Below are 15,428 nucleotides of genomic sequence, written 5' to 3'. Positions count from 1 at the left end.
CCGAGCAACATTCCGCTGGCTAACACTACAATGGATAGGCGTTTGGATGGTACGCGGCGGAGGTATGCCCACATGAAAACTCCCCCTAAAACTCGGAGTAGATATGCCTGTGAATCGATATTAACATCATTAACATAAATAGAGTCTTCCCAAAATAGAGAGAACGGCTTACCAATGGCAAAGGAAACTCCGCTAGGAATATAAACATGCCACCAATTGTCTTGAAACCTCATCTTGGCCACTGTTGAAATGGCGAGGAAAATTCCAAAGCCCAGGGCGTAACCACCCACACCAGGGGGAAGGCTTTATTCAAGACCATTCTCGCGGTACTGACTTGCAGGAACGAGTTTGGTACCTGGATGAAGTCTCCTGGAACCGGGAATCGGTTGGTGAACAGTCTATACGTGAAGCAAGAGACAAGCGCGCCGAAAATCGATCCTATTATCTGGCCGTAGGTCTGGACTTCTGATGGCGCACCGATGAGTTGCCCTATCTTCAAGTCAAAGGCAAGATCGCCGGCCTGGTTAGCACCTCCATTTGCGATTGCAGCAGATAGGATATTGATCATCACGCTATTAGGGTTTGAGCGGGGGATTATGGCGGCCAAAACCAGCTGGGCAGCTGTTCACACAAGATATTTATTAGTCGATCTCAGGCCAGAGATGATATTCTGGAATGACGACGATATAATCTGACAGAGTAGGCCATACCTAAACCGCTTCCTGCGTTGAAGTCGGATTCCGCCAGACCACGAATGCCAGTCATCGCCACCGCCAGGACAAGCAGGATCGAGACAACCGTGTAATACGAAGGCATTTTGTCTCCGAATACGGAATGTGTGGTAAGGATACAGGCTAGTATTGACACAATGAAGCCCACCACCGGGAAATAACCACTATTTGAGCTCATGTGTCTCCTACCGAGTGCTAGCATGCTGGAAGAGTGTATATCTTCGCTATCATCTTCCGAAGAAACTCAGTCCCAGGGACCAGGTTATCAACTGCAGATACTCCAGTCGGAATGGGCCTCCCTCGTTTGGCCCAAGGATATATTCGAGCGCTGGGATGACCTCGGTGAATCCAGCTGTAGCGGGCATGCAGCCCGTCGCCGTGGCAGTGCTTACGATCAGGACATTTTCAGTTTTCGATAGCGGTGCAAAGTTGAATTTAGCAAGTGCTCCAATCGCTAGATACCCCAGAAGAGCCGACACAGTAGGTAGTTGAGCACCAGCCCCGGTTTGTAAGCCATAATAAGTGTTGCAAAGGCTGATCAGTATCCCGACTAGCAGTCCGACTAGCAGCGCCCGCCAGGTGAAGCTTTGCGGTGTCAGAGGACCGTGGGAGGAAGGCCTGCGTGGAAGCAAATATATAGATTCGGATTCGGGATCGTACTGCGGAAGAAATGGGATTTTCAGATTCTCCTGTTTTAAGAGATTGCTGAATTGGGATTGCTGAATTGGTTGAACCAGCCTTGAAAGAAGCTCCTCGGGATATTTAGTTCGAACGTGGTATTTAAATCAAATCAGAACAAGGTCTCTACAAACCCCATGAAGGACAGTGGTTAGTTAGTCGACAGATGTTGTAGTAGCTACCAACTGCGGGTAAACAAAACTTTATAATGGGGCTTTTAGCATACGGAGTACTCCGTAATGTCCGTATACATATCGGAAATAACTACTACTTGGAACAAGCATAGGTAAATATATATTGAACTATACTAACGTGTTGCGTACTAAGAACGTATGTAACCTTTGAAGGCCAAAAGAAGAAAAAGCAAAAAGTAGTAGTCGCGACCGGGAGGAACATTATCGGATTGAAATAACCAAGCTCACATTGTGAATGTACCGATTAGTATGCTTGTCCTTGTCATATGGTTCTATGTGGCCTTTTTTAATTCGAGTGATAAGTGGCAAGTGTCAAGCTTTATGTGTGGTTGGTTTCTTGAATGCTTTTTATTATAGATTCTGGTGGTTTGTAAGTGGAGGTATATATCGCGAATTTCGGGTTATCCGCTTCTAAAATATATACACACTGTCTGCAATCAGATTGGTTATTCGATAGAAGAATAACAGGGAACAATTTCCAACGTATTTAAAACAACATTCATTCGAAACGCATTTTCAAGCAAGTGGTCTACGGGCAGGGTGTAATTTACAATCTACATCTACAATCTAAACGGAGACCGTAAGATCAACACATAATCCAAACATTGTGACACATGGCGCATATTATTGATAATACAACTGGTGAGGAAAACCAAGCTTTTACCACTTGTACCAACGTCCCCGAGAAACTCAAGCATTTACCGGTAGAAGTCAGGACTGCAAGAACCCAGTTAGTGACATAGAAAACCCCCAAAAACAAACAAGAAACGTACCGATCATCATCCTGTCCAGTCTTCACCTGGACGGCATAAGCATCTTCAAGGTCGGATTGGATAATATTGTAACGGTTCTTGCGGACGGCCCGCAGACCAGCCTCCTGCATGATAGCAGCAATGACAGCACCAGACAACGGGTCGTTGCGCACAATCAAGGCGTCAAGGTCGACCTCGGGGGACAGTGACATCCTTGCCGCGATGGTTGTGAAGATCAATCGGCGCTCACGTCGGTCACGCAGGTTCGGGAACTCGATCTTCCGGTCCAGACGACCAGGACGCAGCAAAGCCGGGTCCAGGGTGTCGGCTCGGTTGGTGGCCATGATGACCTTGACGTTGCTGGTTTGTTCGAAACCGTCCATCTGGTTAAGCAACTCCAGTAGGATACGCTGAACTTCACGATCGGCACCAGTCTGGGCATCGAAACGCTTCGTGGCGATCGCGTCGATTTCGTCAATGAAGATGATGGCTGGGGAGTTCTCACGAGCCATCCGGAAGACGTCACGAACCATACGAGGTCCCTCTCCTAGATACTTCTGTACAAACTCTGATCCGTTGACACGAATGAAGCTGGCGGTTGTACTGTTGGCCACGGCTTTCACTAGCATGGTCTTTCCGGTTCCCGGGGGGCCATAGAGCAAGACACCACGAGGAGGGTCGATACCTGAAATTTGTTAGCGGACCCATTACCCGCAATGGATCTCCATAACTACCCACCAATTTGCTTGTAGAGTTCGAAATGCGTCAAAGGCAGCTCGACGGCCTCCCGAATCTCCTGTTTCTGCATATCCAAACCACCGACATCTGCGTACGTCACATCGGGCTTCTCGTTCTCACCCAGCATCGCAATAGAGGAATCAGCCTCGGGAGGAAGAATATCGACAAGGGCATTGGAGTGGCGGTGAAGGGCGACCGAGGATGAAGGCTTCAACTTCTCGCGGTCGAGAGTGGAGAGGATACGGACGACGTAATTAGAACCGGTCGAGCTTTGAACAATGCCGGTGCTAAGAGAAGTGAGTTAGCAAACGATGATCTCGCCTAGAGATCCAGATACCAAAAGGCCTACTTTTGATCGATTGCCTCCATAAATTGTCCGATGACCAATGGCACACTCTGTATGCGCTTGATCTCTTCTTGTGCCCGAACCAGCTCCCGCTTCAAGCTCCTGTATCGGACGACGGTAGTTAGCCACTGATACGAATCTTCAATAACAGAACTCAATAAGCATACCTCTGCTCATCCTTGATGTATTCCTCCTGCAGTTGGATATACCTGTGTTCGACGTCAGTACAGACCACTCCATCCGATAATGGTCACACATACTCGAGATGTCTCTGTAGCCTCTTAAGGGTAGCATATTCATCATTTCCATCAGCCCCTGTACCATCGAGGGAATCCAAGTTGGCAAGGGCGTCGAGTTTGGTCAGAGGCGTGACGTTGTTTGCCGGGTACTCCACGGCAACGTCTCCCATGGTGGATAGTTTGGATAGCGAGCAAGATGAGGAAGGAGAGTATGTGTATCAGCTGGAAATGGAAGGAAATGTGATGAGCTTTGAAGATGGTTGGTGAATGACGCGCTGTGTGAAGGGCTCGGAGTTCAGCCATCTGGAGCTTTCGATGCTATGGGGCAGGAAGCTTATCCATCACGTGATGTCGACTGGTCTTGCCAACAGTTCGTTGTACTCCGTAGATTTAGTTCCAGTTTGTTAGGGTCATGAAAAATATATCATAAGTCCCACATCCTGGTAGTCCCATTATTTTCTACAATACGGCGTACATGTGGTTTACTCGCATCATTTGAAGGTTAAAGATTCAATGTTGTGGCAATTATTAGCGATACGGTACACTACTAAACCAAGCGCCCGTCAACTTGCAATGCAATAATCTCACCCAGAACTGTGGGATAAATTACACCGAACCTTGGAAATCCTTGATAGCTCTAATCATAATCCTCCTGTATCGTGCCCAGATACCCAATATGTACTAATCTTGTCCAGGTGAGTGTATCAATCCAAATTTATCGTCAGACGCTAGCGGCTACTGCGGAATATATAGCCTTAGAACCAATAACGAGGATCTCACGCTCTGCCTGGGGTATTTGTTACATCTAGTGACATGTAGATACACAACGTATGTCAATTTGGACACCTGATCAGGTTCGACGTGGGATAATATCATATTGGACCGCCATGCGCAAGGGCCTTTAGACAGTTACACGCATCCGTCCCCTTGGAGTTAGTCATGACCTCAAGCTCGCCCCCCCGAAGCCCTACAGAAGGGAAATGAAGAAAAGTTGATCCAATCATCTCTAGTGGTGGAGTAGGCCGAGACACGGTAGGTGGGACAGGCACCAAAGCCGTCATGATTTCCCACGCGGATCGAGTCGGATCCTAGCACGGGGGTGACTAGAAAACCCAGGTCAATCCACTCTTAGTTGTTAACCTCGAATTTTTGGTGATTTCGGAGGATTGGGCGCGCATCGACATGATTATCAGACGCTAGCCCGAGCTTTATATAAGGAGAACCGCTGGCCACCGTCGCGGCTCTAGATCTTTTCTCTCTCTTTCTCTCCTCCATAATTTCTTTTCCCCTTCCCCCCAGATGATGGTCTGGAAATAGTCCATTTTTCGTGGCAATTTTTTCCCATTGGGATTTATCCCTAGGGTGGCTGCTAACCTCAGACCATATCGGGGTTGGAGTATACGATCTAACCTGACTCGGGCAGACCGTTGGAATGGATCATCGTTTCGCTGATTCACCAAATCCGAGGGGAAGATGGGGATTTTTATGAGACTTTTCTTTCAGAAAGAGAATTCCCTTCATATTACCACTATTGCCTGGCTTTCCCCATTATTTTCCCCGATGTGTGGCCAGTCTCTTTCATATGCAGGTTGAGGCTGGCAACACCCGCTCTGAACAAGATAACTAAACCCAATGGGAAATCCAGACCCAAAGGGGGAAAAATGAACGCCCAAAAAAGAGAAAGAAAGAGACGAGCGAGAAAAGACGAAGAAAACTGCAGCAGGACGAGATTCTAAAAGACAAGAACTAACCCAGTAACACAAGTAACCCGCACAAGACTCCGGGTTGATGTTACTGAAAGCTCTGACCTGTCAGTAATTTTCCCTCTCCTCTCTCCACTTCCCCCTTCATCCCTAACTGAACGGATGTGAATTGGTAAGTACACCATTTCGGTTGATCGGATCGTGTCGCTTGCTTTTTTTTCTTGTTCTCCTCCTATTATTTACACGGTATTGAGATTATTGGGTTGTGGCCACGCACCCCCTTTTGTCCTGCCCTTGTTCTGTAACCGTCATTTGCCCCGTGGTTTCTGAACGAGCTTCCCATTATTATAGCTTGGCTCTTTAAAGATCAAGAGTGACGTTCCTGGTCTATGATTTGCTAACATTTTAGCTTACCCCAGCCTCTGACCTCCCCCCCCTTCCCACCCCCATTATCCCATCTTAGACGCCTTTGCCTCCCGTCCTCCTCCGTGGTTTGTTGCCTTAGGTTTCCACACCACGTGACTTTCCCTGGCCAACCTCTGTCCCCTTCATATCCATCTGCCAGTTCCGGGACCCGGCTTCAGTCATCCGTATAAAAGGCGGAATTCAAGTCACTCCAGCCTTATCGGTATGTACCTCATTCCCTCCCCTCATTTCCCCCCCCTTATTATCTCTAATATTCCCCATGGTTGTGCCTTCCCTCCCCACCTTCTCTTTGACCCGTGTCGCGACCGGGTCTGGGCGCGACTCCCAAACATCTCACTCCCGACGCGTCCACCTGATCGTCCATCATTGGATCGAATCCTATACTTGCTTGATTCTTAGATGACATATTTGCACATTGTAGCGATGGTTGCATGAGCCAATGTTCGCGTGCTGACTCGTCCTAGGTAGATGGGTTAGGAAAACCGCACGACATGAATGCCTGGCTCGACGCCTCGAATATTCCTGGCCAGGATAATGGCGCCTTTCATCCATCCACTATAGATCCCTCTACTGCGTTCCTTCATGGCTCCCCCACCCCCCAGGATCCATCTCAATTCCGCATGTTCAATAATGGCGTGCCGCGGAACGCCTCCCCAGGCTTCCACAATCCAAACCAAGTGATTCCATCCAAGCGAGCGCGGCCAGAAGATGGTATGCCCATGTCGCCAAGACCAGTACCGGGCGGCTTAACGGGGTCGCGATCTCAGACCCCTCACCAGCCGTTTCCAGGTTATCAAGGACCGACCAACGGCAATCCGCAATTTCCGCAACACCCAACGCCGTACCAGCATCTTCAGCAGGGGGCGTCTCCGAATGTAACGCATTCGCCTATTATGCAGGACTTTGATCAGCAAAGCGCTCGCTTGGGAACGGCTTCTCCGAGCCCCTTCTCGCCCGCTGGTCCGCACCCCGGACCCCATATGTCCCCATCGCAGTCAGATCACGGCAGTCGCGTAAATACGCCCCAGAACGCCAACTTTATGCAGGCGCAGCAGTTTGGAATGACTTCGGGACCTCCCCAACCCTCGATGCTCGCGCCGCAGTTCAATGGCATGCAACAAGTACCCCAGGGCTACCATCAAGCTCTAGCGAATCAACAACAGCGGCTGCATGCCATGCAGCAACAGTCACGGATGAATCCCAATGCCACGATGGCTGGACGGCAGGTTCAAGGAGGCATGAACCCGATGGGTAATCCTCAGCAGTCCATGGAGGGTATGAGACAAATGCCACCGAACATGCAGTCGAACGTCCCAAAACCCAGTAACCCGGAAGGATTTTTGCGCTCATTGCAAAAATTCATGATGAGCCAGAATCTTTCTGTGGACACAAATCCTATTGTCAGTGGACGTCCGATCAACCTCGTTCAGCTCTACGCCACCGTGATGAAGATGGGAGGGTCGAAAAAGGTCACAGCAACGAATATGTGGCCAGCAGTTGCACATCAGCTGCAATTTCCCCAGATGCAATTTCCTATGGCTGCCCAGGAGATTCAAGCTCACCACTCAAGGAATTTGGCTCCCTACGAACAAGCTTTCATCAGCTCACAACAAAAACAAATGGCGGACCACATGCAGCAACAGCAGCAGCAAATGCAACAGCAGCAATTACAGCAGCAGCAACAATTGCAACAGCAACAGCAGCAGCAACAACAACAGCAGCAGCAGCAGCAGCAACAGCAACAACTGCAACATCATGGCGGCATACAGCGGCCGCCTAGTCAATTCCAGTCTCCTTCAGTGAAGCCTAATCCAGGCTTTGAGCAGGCCCAGGCGATAGCACAGTCCCCCCAGAATCACACGCCAATTCATAATAATGCCCCAGTGAATGGATTTGCAACGCCAACGCACGCACGAAGCCAAAGCAGGCCAGCACAGGCCGGACACCGGTCAAGCATCTCGAGGGCGTCGCAACCAGCTGTTCCACTCACCGAAGCCACCGGACAGTTCGCAGCTCCTTCTCCCCAATCTGTGAAGGGTGTTACGCCTGTTCCGGGCCAACAGCAGCCAGGACAACAAGAACAAAAATCCGAGCAGCTGGTAAAACGCCCTATTGAGGAAACCTTCAAACCCATGGTTCTGAAAGGAAACCGATTCCACGGGCCCATTGCCGTTGATGAGATGTATCAGATTGGCGAGGATATTTCGAGGCTAAAGCCAGATGTGCCAGGCTTTGCAGAACTAGGAATTGTCGATATCCACGCCTTGACAATGGCGCTCAAGTCCGGGATCTACGCGGAGATACGAGTTGCTTTGGATACCCTCACAACACTTTCTGGTGAACCATCTGTTCAGATATCATTGGAGAATTGTGATGACTTGGTAGAGAGCCTGATCGACTGCGCTGAAGACCAGGCCGACCTTCTAGCAGAGCACACCTTGGAAGAGTCGGATACTATGACTCTCCGTTCCTATGATCAAGTCACACGGGACTGCCAGTCTGAAAACACATCGCTTTTAGATGTTCCCGAATTTGGAAGTATTGAGTACGAACTAGACCGGGCCGTCGATCGACTCATCTGTATCACCACTATCCTGCGCAATTTCTCGTTTAGCGAGACGAATTTCTTATCTCTCGGTATCCCTCCTGTCGCTCAGCTGTTTTCCTCCGTCTTTCGTTACATGGGAACTCGCAAGATGTTCCTGCGGACAAGCCACAACACGTTAGATTTTATGAAGGATGCAGTGATCTTGCTGAGTAACTTGGCGCATGTTGTTCAAATTCCCGGCAAGGACGAGGCGCTGAATCTGTTGATTTTCTTGTTGGCGTTCTCGCCTGAACCTGAACCCATATCACCCGCTGGAAAAGTGATGTTTACTGCATTCAACTCTTCGGTTGATCGATACACCCCAGCTGCCGTTGACGGGCTGGCCAAAATGTTGGCTAGAGATGACCCGAACCGAACTTTCTTCAAAGCCATCTTCTCTGGTGATGGGTCTGCACCTCCCCAGCCAGAGTTGTTAACCCGCGCGTTTGGGCTTGCCATATCCTGTGTCCCCGACAAAAAGCCCATGGCTGTTGTGGACGCACGCAAAGTGTTTTTGATGCAAGGTCTTTTGTCGGCCGATGTTCTCACCACATTTGCCGATGGCTCTCTTGCCAAAGCATGGCTTGAGTCAGTTGATGGGTTCGCTGTCCATCTCCTGCGACTTTCCTGCGCACTGTGCACAGAACGAATCCCACAAATCAACATGCGGCAAAGAAGCCAGGCCGAAGCCGACGCATATGCCTTCAGCTCGATTGTCAATCGAGGACTGGGGATTCTACGCCGACTCGCCGAAAAATCAAAGCAAGTCGACAACACCTCCCCTCTTAACATCCCATCCGGAATCCTTCCCAGAAAAGAAAGTCTGCTAGGTGCACTACTCCTCCCCAACATCGATGGTGGTGTTGTTCGCCAACTCCTCACATATGCTCGGTTGGCGGAGTAAATGATGTCTGCATGAACCTCCAATGCGCTGGTGACAGGTTGGTTTCGTTCCAGTCCCGCCTTTGGAGGAATCGGATCCTCTTCCACTTAGCATATACGACAATCTTGATTTTCTCTCATGTCATTTGTACTCTCATGTCGACTGTCAGTCTTTCTATTCTTATCTTTTGGGCGCTGGTGGGTGATGGGGATTTTATTTTTGTTCTCGTGAGATAGCGTTCTGTTCTGATTCGGTGTACAATGCTCAAAATACCCTCGACACAAATCGAGAGATACTTGCATCATGATTGATTGCCCATTGTTCCCATTTAATTTGTAGATTCACATTCGTAGTTCAACCCAGCTACATCGAAGTTTTCAACAGAGACAGCCCTCAATTCCATCCGCTCGTCAGGCATAGTATTAAATAGGTCGTGGCCTACATTCTAATTGCAGACAGGAGCAAACATACTGCGCACCAATACGAGTTTCCCGAGAGATTTCCGAATGGAAATGCATGTAGTCATTTCAATATAAAAGCACTAGCATCCATAGAGTCATCGAAAATGTACAGATTGGGTGTTACAGATGGGAAAAGCAGGGGAACAAAAACAAAAAAAAAGCAGGTGGACGCCAGAAGACACGACCGGATAAACAAGAGACAAACACCAAATGAAAATGAAAAGGGAGAAAAGGAAGAAAAACAACCCGCAACGAGATTAAGGTATGCACCGAGGGAAGAGGAAGAAGAGATCAAGGAAATAGATAATATCCATCCACATCAGGGACCATCGTGAGCGTTCGTTTCTTTCTTTCCCCTCCCTTGTTTTCGACGTGATGTGATTCTTGCTCTCTCCGAGAAGTATGCTCTAGAATACCCCTCGCAAAAGAGGTATGATGATGCTTTTTGAGAGTGAATCTTGGACCGCTCGAAATATTGGTGAGACCTTCAATTGCGAGCGCATGAGATGAAATTTGAGGTGTAAGAGAAGAGAGCATTTAGAATTTCCGCTCATTGAGGAAGTTCAAAATCTCAGGTTTGCGCCAGCCCTAACCAATATATTAGTTTCTGTCGCATGACAGTTAATTGCACTGTAAAGCAAACATACCTTGACAATGATGTGGCCAGTCAATTGGTTGAGACTAACATCCGGATTGGGCTTGTTTCCATCAACAACACCCAGGGCAGAAGCCAGGTCGTTCCGGAGCGCGACTAGATCGCCTTCGGTCTTCTGGAGCTTGGTGAGTTGTTTGGTACCGCCGGCCTTTGTGACGACGTAGACAGGCAGCTGATTGGAGGCAGTGCGACGGACGAAATAGGGGAGATTGGTGAGCTGCAGGGTCGGACTGGATTTCTTGTCTGATGTGGCTGGGGATGGGGCCGCCGATGGGGTGTTAGATTGTTGCTTCAGGGCTTGCGCTTGACGGCCGAGCTGAGCGAGAAAGGTACGGCTTTGACGGGTAGGAAGAGTAGGGAGGGAGAATTGAGGACGATCTGAGATGAAGGGTTAGTCATGCGCCGTTTCCTCGGTCGAAACGAAACCGACACAGCATAGATGCGTGTTTTTTTGTCATTTTCTTTCTCTCTTTGTTGGTTACAAGACAATACAGAACCCGAGGGTTCGGCTTTGCTCTTGTAGTTCCTAGGAGATCAAGCAATCACAATAAGACTGAGCAAAAAGTAACGTACGTGAAGCTTTCAGCCTTGCCTGAGGACATAATGTGGAAAATGAACTACATGTCTGAACGGAAGCCACGGACTGCGCAGAGTTGACGCGAAGAGGAATGGCCGAGACCTGCTTTCGCATGGCCGAGGGCGGGCTAGAGTATAGAAGAGACGGCATTTCTTGCGTTCTAAAGGACACAAAGAAAGGACCTGGTTGGAGAATATGGGGATATCAAGGCAGAGACTGGGAAGATCGGAGAGCGACATCAGATGCTCCTCTGCTCAGATTTTCTGCCACCGCTTTCCCAGCACCCACTTCCAAAAAGGGTTTAGGGCCACCGACGCCCGCACAATCTGCAAATTCTCCATTGATCGCGGTTGGCCTTTGTATCCCCCTCTAGACCTTTTACCCCCCTCTGCCATCTTTTGATATCCAATATGGCAGACAACGCCCCCCCTACCGCGGAGACTATGCTCAGCGGAGCTGCTGCTCACCAGCCTAAGACCGCCGAGGATATCGCCTCTCAGCATGATTTGCTGCCCCGACTCATCCCGTACCTCGACCGTCACCTCGTCTTCCCCCTACTCGAATTCAGCGCTACCGGTGATGAGGAGGATAAGGAAATTACTCGGGCGAAGTACGAGCTCTTGAAGCACACCAACATGACCGACTACGTCGCCAACTTGTGGCAGGAGATCAACGATTCCGACACGATTCCCGAGGAGTTTGTGAAGAAGCGCGAGGAGGTTCTGGCCAAGCTACAGCATTACCAGGATCAGAGCGAGAAGATTTCCGAATTGTTGCAGGATGAGGAGGTCGTGGGCAACCTACGAAGCGACAAGGCCGCCAACTTGCGGTTCCTCGAGGAGCAGCACGGTGTCACTAACGAGATGGTCAACTCTCTCTACGACTACGGACGGTTCCAGTACAGTTGCGGCAGTTATGGAAATGCCGCTGAACTGCTTTACCAGTTCCGTGTTCTGTCCACCGACAACGACAAGGTTGCCGCCGCCACATGGGGTAAGCTCGCATCAGAGATCTTGACCACCAACTGGGAGGGTGCGATGGAGGAGGTTCAGAAGGTCAAGGACTCAATTGAGACTCGCCTGTTCAACAACCCCCTGGCTCAGCTCAACAACCGCTCGTGGCTCATTCACTGGTCGCTGTTCCCCTTCTTCAACCACGACCCCGCCCGCGACGTCCTCACCGACCTCTTCTTCTCTCCCGCCTACATCAACACCATCCAGACCAGCTGCCCTTGGGTTTTGCGGTACCTTGCTGCCGCTGTCATCACCAACCGCAGCCGCCCCCACAAGCACTCCGGTGTCTACCAGAAGCAGTTGAAGGATCTGATCCGCGTTGTGCGCCAGGAGGACTACGAGTACACCGACCCCGTCACCGATTTCGTCAAGGCCCTTTACGTCGATTTCGATTTCGAGGAAGCACAGAAGAAGCTCGGCGAGGCAGAGGATGTGCTGCGCAGCGATTTCTTCCTTGTGTCGGCTGCCGACGCTTTCGTTGACGCTGCCCGCCATCTCATCTCCGAGAGCTACTGCAAGATTCACCAGCGTATCGACATCAAGTAAGTTATTTACATTGGGGAAATCGGCACGAACAGTAGACTAACGGTTTCTTTTTTAGGGACCTTTCCGCCCGCCTCGGTCTCAACCAGGACGAGGGTGAGAAGTGGATTGTCAACCTTATTCGCGACACCCGGGTTGACGCCAAGATCGATTACAAGGAGGGCACTGTTATCATGAACCACCCCCCTCAGTCGGTCTACCAGCAAGTCATTGAGAAGACCAAGGGTGCCTTCTTCCGCACACAAGTCTTGAGCTCGGCTGTTGCAAAATAAAAAGCACCCGCATGACCTTGATGTTGAAAACTGAAATTCTCTCTGTTATGTGATTTCCAACTTGTTTCTGCCTGCCCCATTTTTTTCCAGTGATCCCCCCGTGTAGGTCACAACACGGTTGTTTGGGGACCTCATGCAGAGTGGCATCCGGCTGGCGTTTTTTCGGGGGTCCACACTTATTTCTTTTACCTCTTTAGTCTTGCAGTTCTTATGCAATCACTCTCTCCCCATATTTTTACTTCCTGTGTCAGATCCTCTTTATGTATTGGCCATTTCTGACCCTGGAGGTTTACAGGGAGGGTCCCCAAAAGCAGCCAGAGACTCATGGCGCCCCCCGTCGAATCTTTGGAGGGGAAAAAAAGATGAGAGATGGAGATATGATGTAGTAGGCTCTTTGATCTTAGGGTCTGATTTATCTATGCTGTTACGAATGGTCTATAGAGATGAGTGAAAGATGATGTCTTTCTTGGCAATATTTGTTCCGAAGTATCCTTGTTTTCAACATAGAATGTTATTGATACCTAGTAACTATATCATATCAGCGTTGGAGAACTAAATATATTGATTCTATTCTGGGTGTCAGCATAATACTCGTTTGACGTTTATATCCTATTCCAGCCATAGTTGAGGATCATTCCGCTCCCAGCCCCAAAATATCAGTCGAGCTTATAATCTGTTATATGCTAACAGTCCCGAATCCCGAATTCAAATGTATAAAATCAAATTTGACCTATAAGAAACTAAAAGGGTTGAAAGAAGGGTATATCAGAACGAAACAAAAGGCACATGCTCAAAACAGGGCTACCGCTATTGCCCACAACAGCCGCTCCCATTCCAGGATTGGTGTTCTTTTCCATCCACTGGTCCATCCGGTGGCTTTGCGATTCAAGTATTCACCTGGGAACCTGGGAAACAGAACTCAGGGTTTGGATATCCATGTGGCCAGCCCCCGGGGAACGAAGGCTAAACAGAGCAGGCCATACAAGGAGTTCCATCCTCATGATGTTCGCTGGCCGACGGAATCCTAGAACGGAGCCCAGGGCTGGAAAAGGAACACCGAGTCCAATGGACGGAAGCAATGGAATAACGTCGGTCTCAACGACCGCCTCGCGAGTCTGCAGGCCTGCGTGTTCCCGGTTGGTTAATAGGGATGATTTCATTGATGTATGGCTCAGACTGAGCTGCCGGGTTGTCGCTGCTGGGGCTAGAAGTCGAGGCGCCGCTGGTATTGTGGGCCATGCGAGTAGCTTCTTGCTTCTCATACTCGCGGGACATTACCGCAAGATCATCAATTTGTTCCTGTTTGGATGCGTTAGTGGTGTGTAATGTTTGGTTTCTCTTTCTCTCTTTCCAATCTTAATTCATGCTTAAATAAAGATGGGGGAAACAAACCCGCGTGAGTGGCACGCCATTGATGAGATAACCCTCGCGCCCCTGCAATGGTAACTGGTTAGAACAGGCTATAGAGAAGGTGTAGTGGAAGCAATGGCAAGACATACCTGGTAACTGTAGGGTCTGACTGTTGCGGTTGGTCCAAGAAAGTACTGGATATGGCCTAGGACAATATGTCGGGACAACCCATATCCCGGAAGCCAGTATTGCTGGACGGGAGACATTGCCAGGGCTAAGAGGTGAGGCGTCAAGGCGAGGCGAAGTAAGGGCTAGGGTTGCTAGTTCGACACGGTCCGTGCTTGGAAGCTCTTTTTGGGACTTTTGGCACAGCTCCGAAGGACGAGACTTGGAGTATAAATATGTTGGTTGATACTCTGGTTGATCGAATAGAAATCCCACCAGAGACGGAGACGAATAAGACAGATCTCTATCGGAAATGCACTAATCTCCAACCTTGATCCTTCGGAATATGGTTTCACAACAAGTCAACGGCAGAGGGGACCGCGTATCCCCCCCTTCTTCCAACAGCACGATCCACCAGGTCGGCTGCACATAGGCAAATTAAACCAACCACATACCCACGAATCCGGTAACTCTGGAGCGAGTCTCCACGGAAGGCGGAAAGAAGAATGGGAAACCAGGAAATCACCAGAGACGGCTCAGATTCTGCGTCCTCCCCTCGAGGGGAGGGTTCATGTCGGAACGTTCGGGGGCGGAGGACAAGAGAACCGCCTCACTTTATCGGCCAACGAGGCCCAACCCTTTTTTCCCCTACCTTGATGTGTGTCAATTTAGAGCTTCTGACCGTCAGGATGAAACGGGATCCTGGTCTGCCCACTTTTTCCACTCCTTACTATAGAGTAACAAGGGCCCTGTCTTGGACAAAAGTGAGGCTTGCATGGAGGAGCATCGGGCTCGAATCAATCCCAGGGCGCATAGAATTGGACTACTCCGGGAGTATTTCCCTAAAAACGAGTACCTGTAGGAATATTTGAAAGTGGAAGTGACTTCTGACGTCTGCTTTTCTCTCACCGCAGATTTTATCAAATCTATGCAGGGCCAAATTGGTTCTTGATGCGGTGGTGTCGTGGCACCACGGATTGTGGCCGTGAGATCGCGGGGACCACTGAGCTGCAGCGAGGACATCTGCATCTCTCGCTTTTGGGCATACACTTGCTTCGAGGGCATGCATTCTAAATTGCCAAGATCATATTGTATATGGGGGGTGGTCGAAACAC

The 15,428-nt window shown here is 49.6% G+C and overlaps 6 protein-coding genes across 6 annotated transcripts; 2 read left to right on the top strand and 4 right to left on the bottom strand.

Annotated features, from left to right (window-relative positions):
• Nucleotides 1-85: 85 nt before the first annotated feature.
• On the bottom strand, nt 86-816 carry LCP9604111_582 (uncharacterized protein; the record flags this gene model as incomplete). Its single annotated transcript, XM_039069539.1, has 4 exons — nt 86-107; nt 173-192; nt 335-621; nt 711-816. 4 exons carry the CDS (start codon nt 814-816, stop codon nt 86-88), a joined length of 435 nt encoding a protein of 144 aa, XP_038933130.1.
• Nucleotides 817-958: 142 nt separating this feature from the next.
• On the bottom strand, nt 959-3,848 carry rpt3 (proteasome regulatory particle base subunit RPT3; the record flags this gene model as incomplete). Its single annotated transcript, XM_039069428.1, has 7 exons — nt 959-1,349; nt 2,306-2,320; nt 2,377-3,040; nt 3,094-3,380; nt 3,443-3,541; nt 3,607-3,648; nt 3,700-3,848. The coding sequence occupies 7 exons, from the start codon at nt 3,846-3,848 to the stop codon at nt 959-961; spliced, it is 1,647 nt and encodes a 548-aa protein (XP_038933119.1).
• A 2,450-nt stretch (nt 3,849-6,298) lies between these two features.
• Nucleotides 6,299-9,298, top strand: LCP9604111_559 (putative ARID/BRIGHT domain protein (SWI1); the record flags this gene model as incomplete). Its single annotated transcript, XM_039069316.1, has 1 exon — nt 6,299-9,298. The coding sequence occupies one exon, from the start codon at nt 6,299-6,301 to the stop codon at nt 9,296-9,298; it is 3,000 nt and encodes a 999-aa protein (XP_038933107.1).
• Nucleotides 9,299-10,275: 977 nt separating this feature from the next.
• Nucleotides 10,276-11,120, bottom strand: LCP9604111_548 (mitochondrial 54S ribosomal protein mL49; the record flags this gene model as incomplete). Its single annotated transcript, XM_039069205.1, has 3 exons — nt 10,276-10,326; nt 10,386-10,771; nt 10,967-11,120. The coding sequence occupies 3 exons, from the start codon at nt 11,118-11,120 to the stop codon at nt 10,276-10,278; spliced, it is 591 nt and encodes a 196-aa protein (XP_038933096.1).
• A 260-nt stretch (nt 11,121-11,380) lies between these two features.
• LCP9604111_537 (eukaryotic translation initiation factor 3 subunit E) lies at nt 11,381-12,798 on the top strand (the record flags this gene model as incomplete). The annotated part of the gene is made up of 2 exons (XM_039069094.1): nt 11,381-12,525; nt 12,585-12,798. 2 exons carry the CDS (start codon nt 11,381-11,383, stop codon nt 12,796-12,798), a joined length of 1,359 nt encoding a protein of 452 aa, XP_038933085.1.
• Nucleotides 12,799-13,893: 1,095 nt separating this feature from the next.
• Nucleotides 13,894-14,414, bottom strand: LCP9604111_526 (uncharacterized protein; the record flags this gene model as incomplete). Its single annotated transcript, XM_039068983.1, has 3 exons — nt 13,894-14,097; nt 14,191-14,232; nt 14,298-14,414. The coding sequence occupies 3 exons, from the start codon at nt 14,412-14,414 to the stop codon at nt 13,894-13,896; spliced, it is 363 nt and encodes a 120-aa protein (XP_038933074.1).
• Nucleotides 14,415-15,428: the final 1,014 nt, after the last annotated feature.

The sequence above is a fragment of the Penicillium roqueforti genome, assembly GCF_015533775.1.
Source record: "Penicillium roqueforti strain LCP96 04111 chromosome Unknown scaffold_01, whole genome shotgun sequence".
Taxonomy (NCBI): Eukaryota; Fungi; Ascomycota; class Eurotiomycetes; order Eurotiales; family Aspergillaceae; genus Penicillium; species Penicillium roqueforti.
The sequence above is the reverse complement of the archived record's forward strand: the minus strand, read 5'-3'. Positions and strand labels throughout refer to the sequence as shown.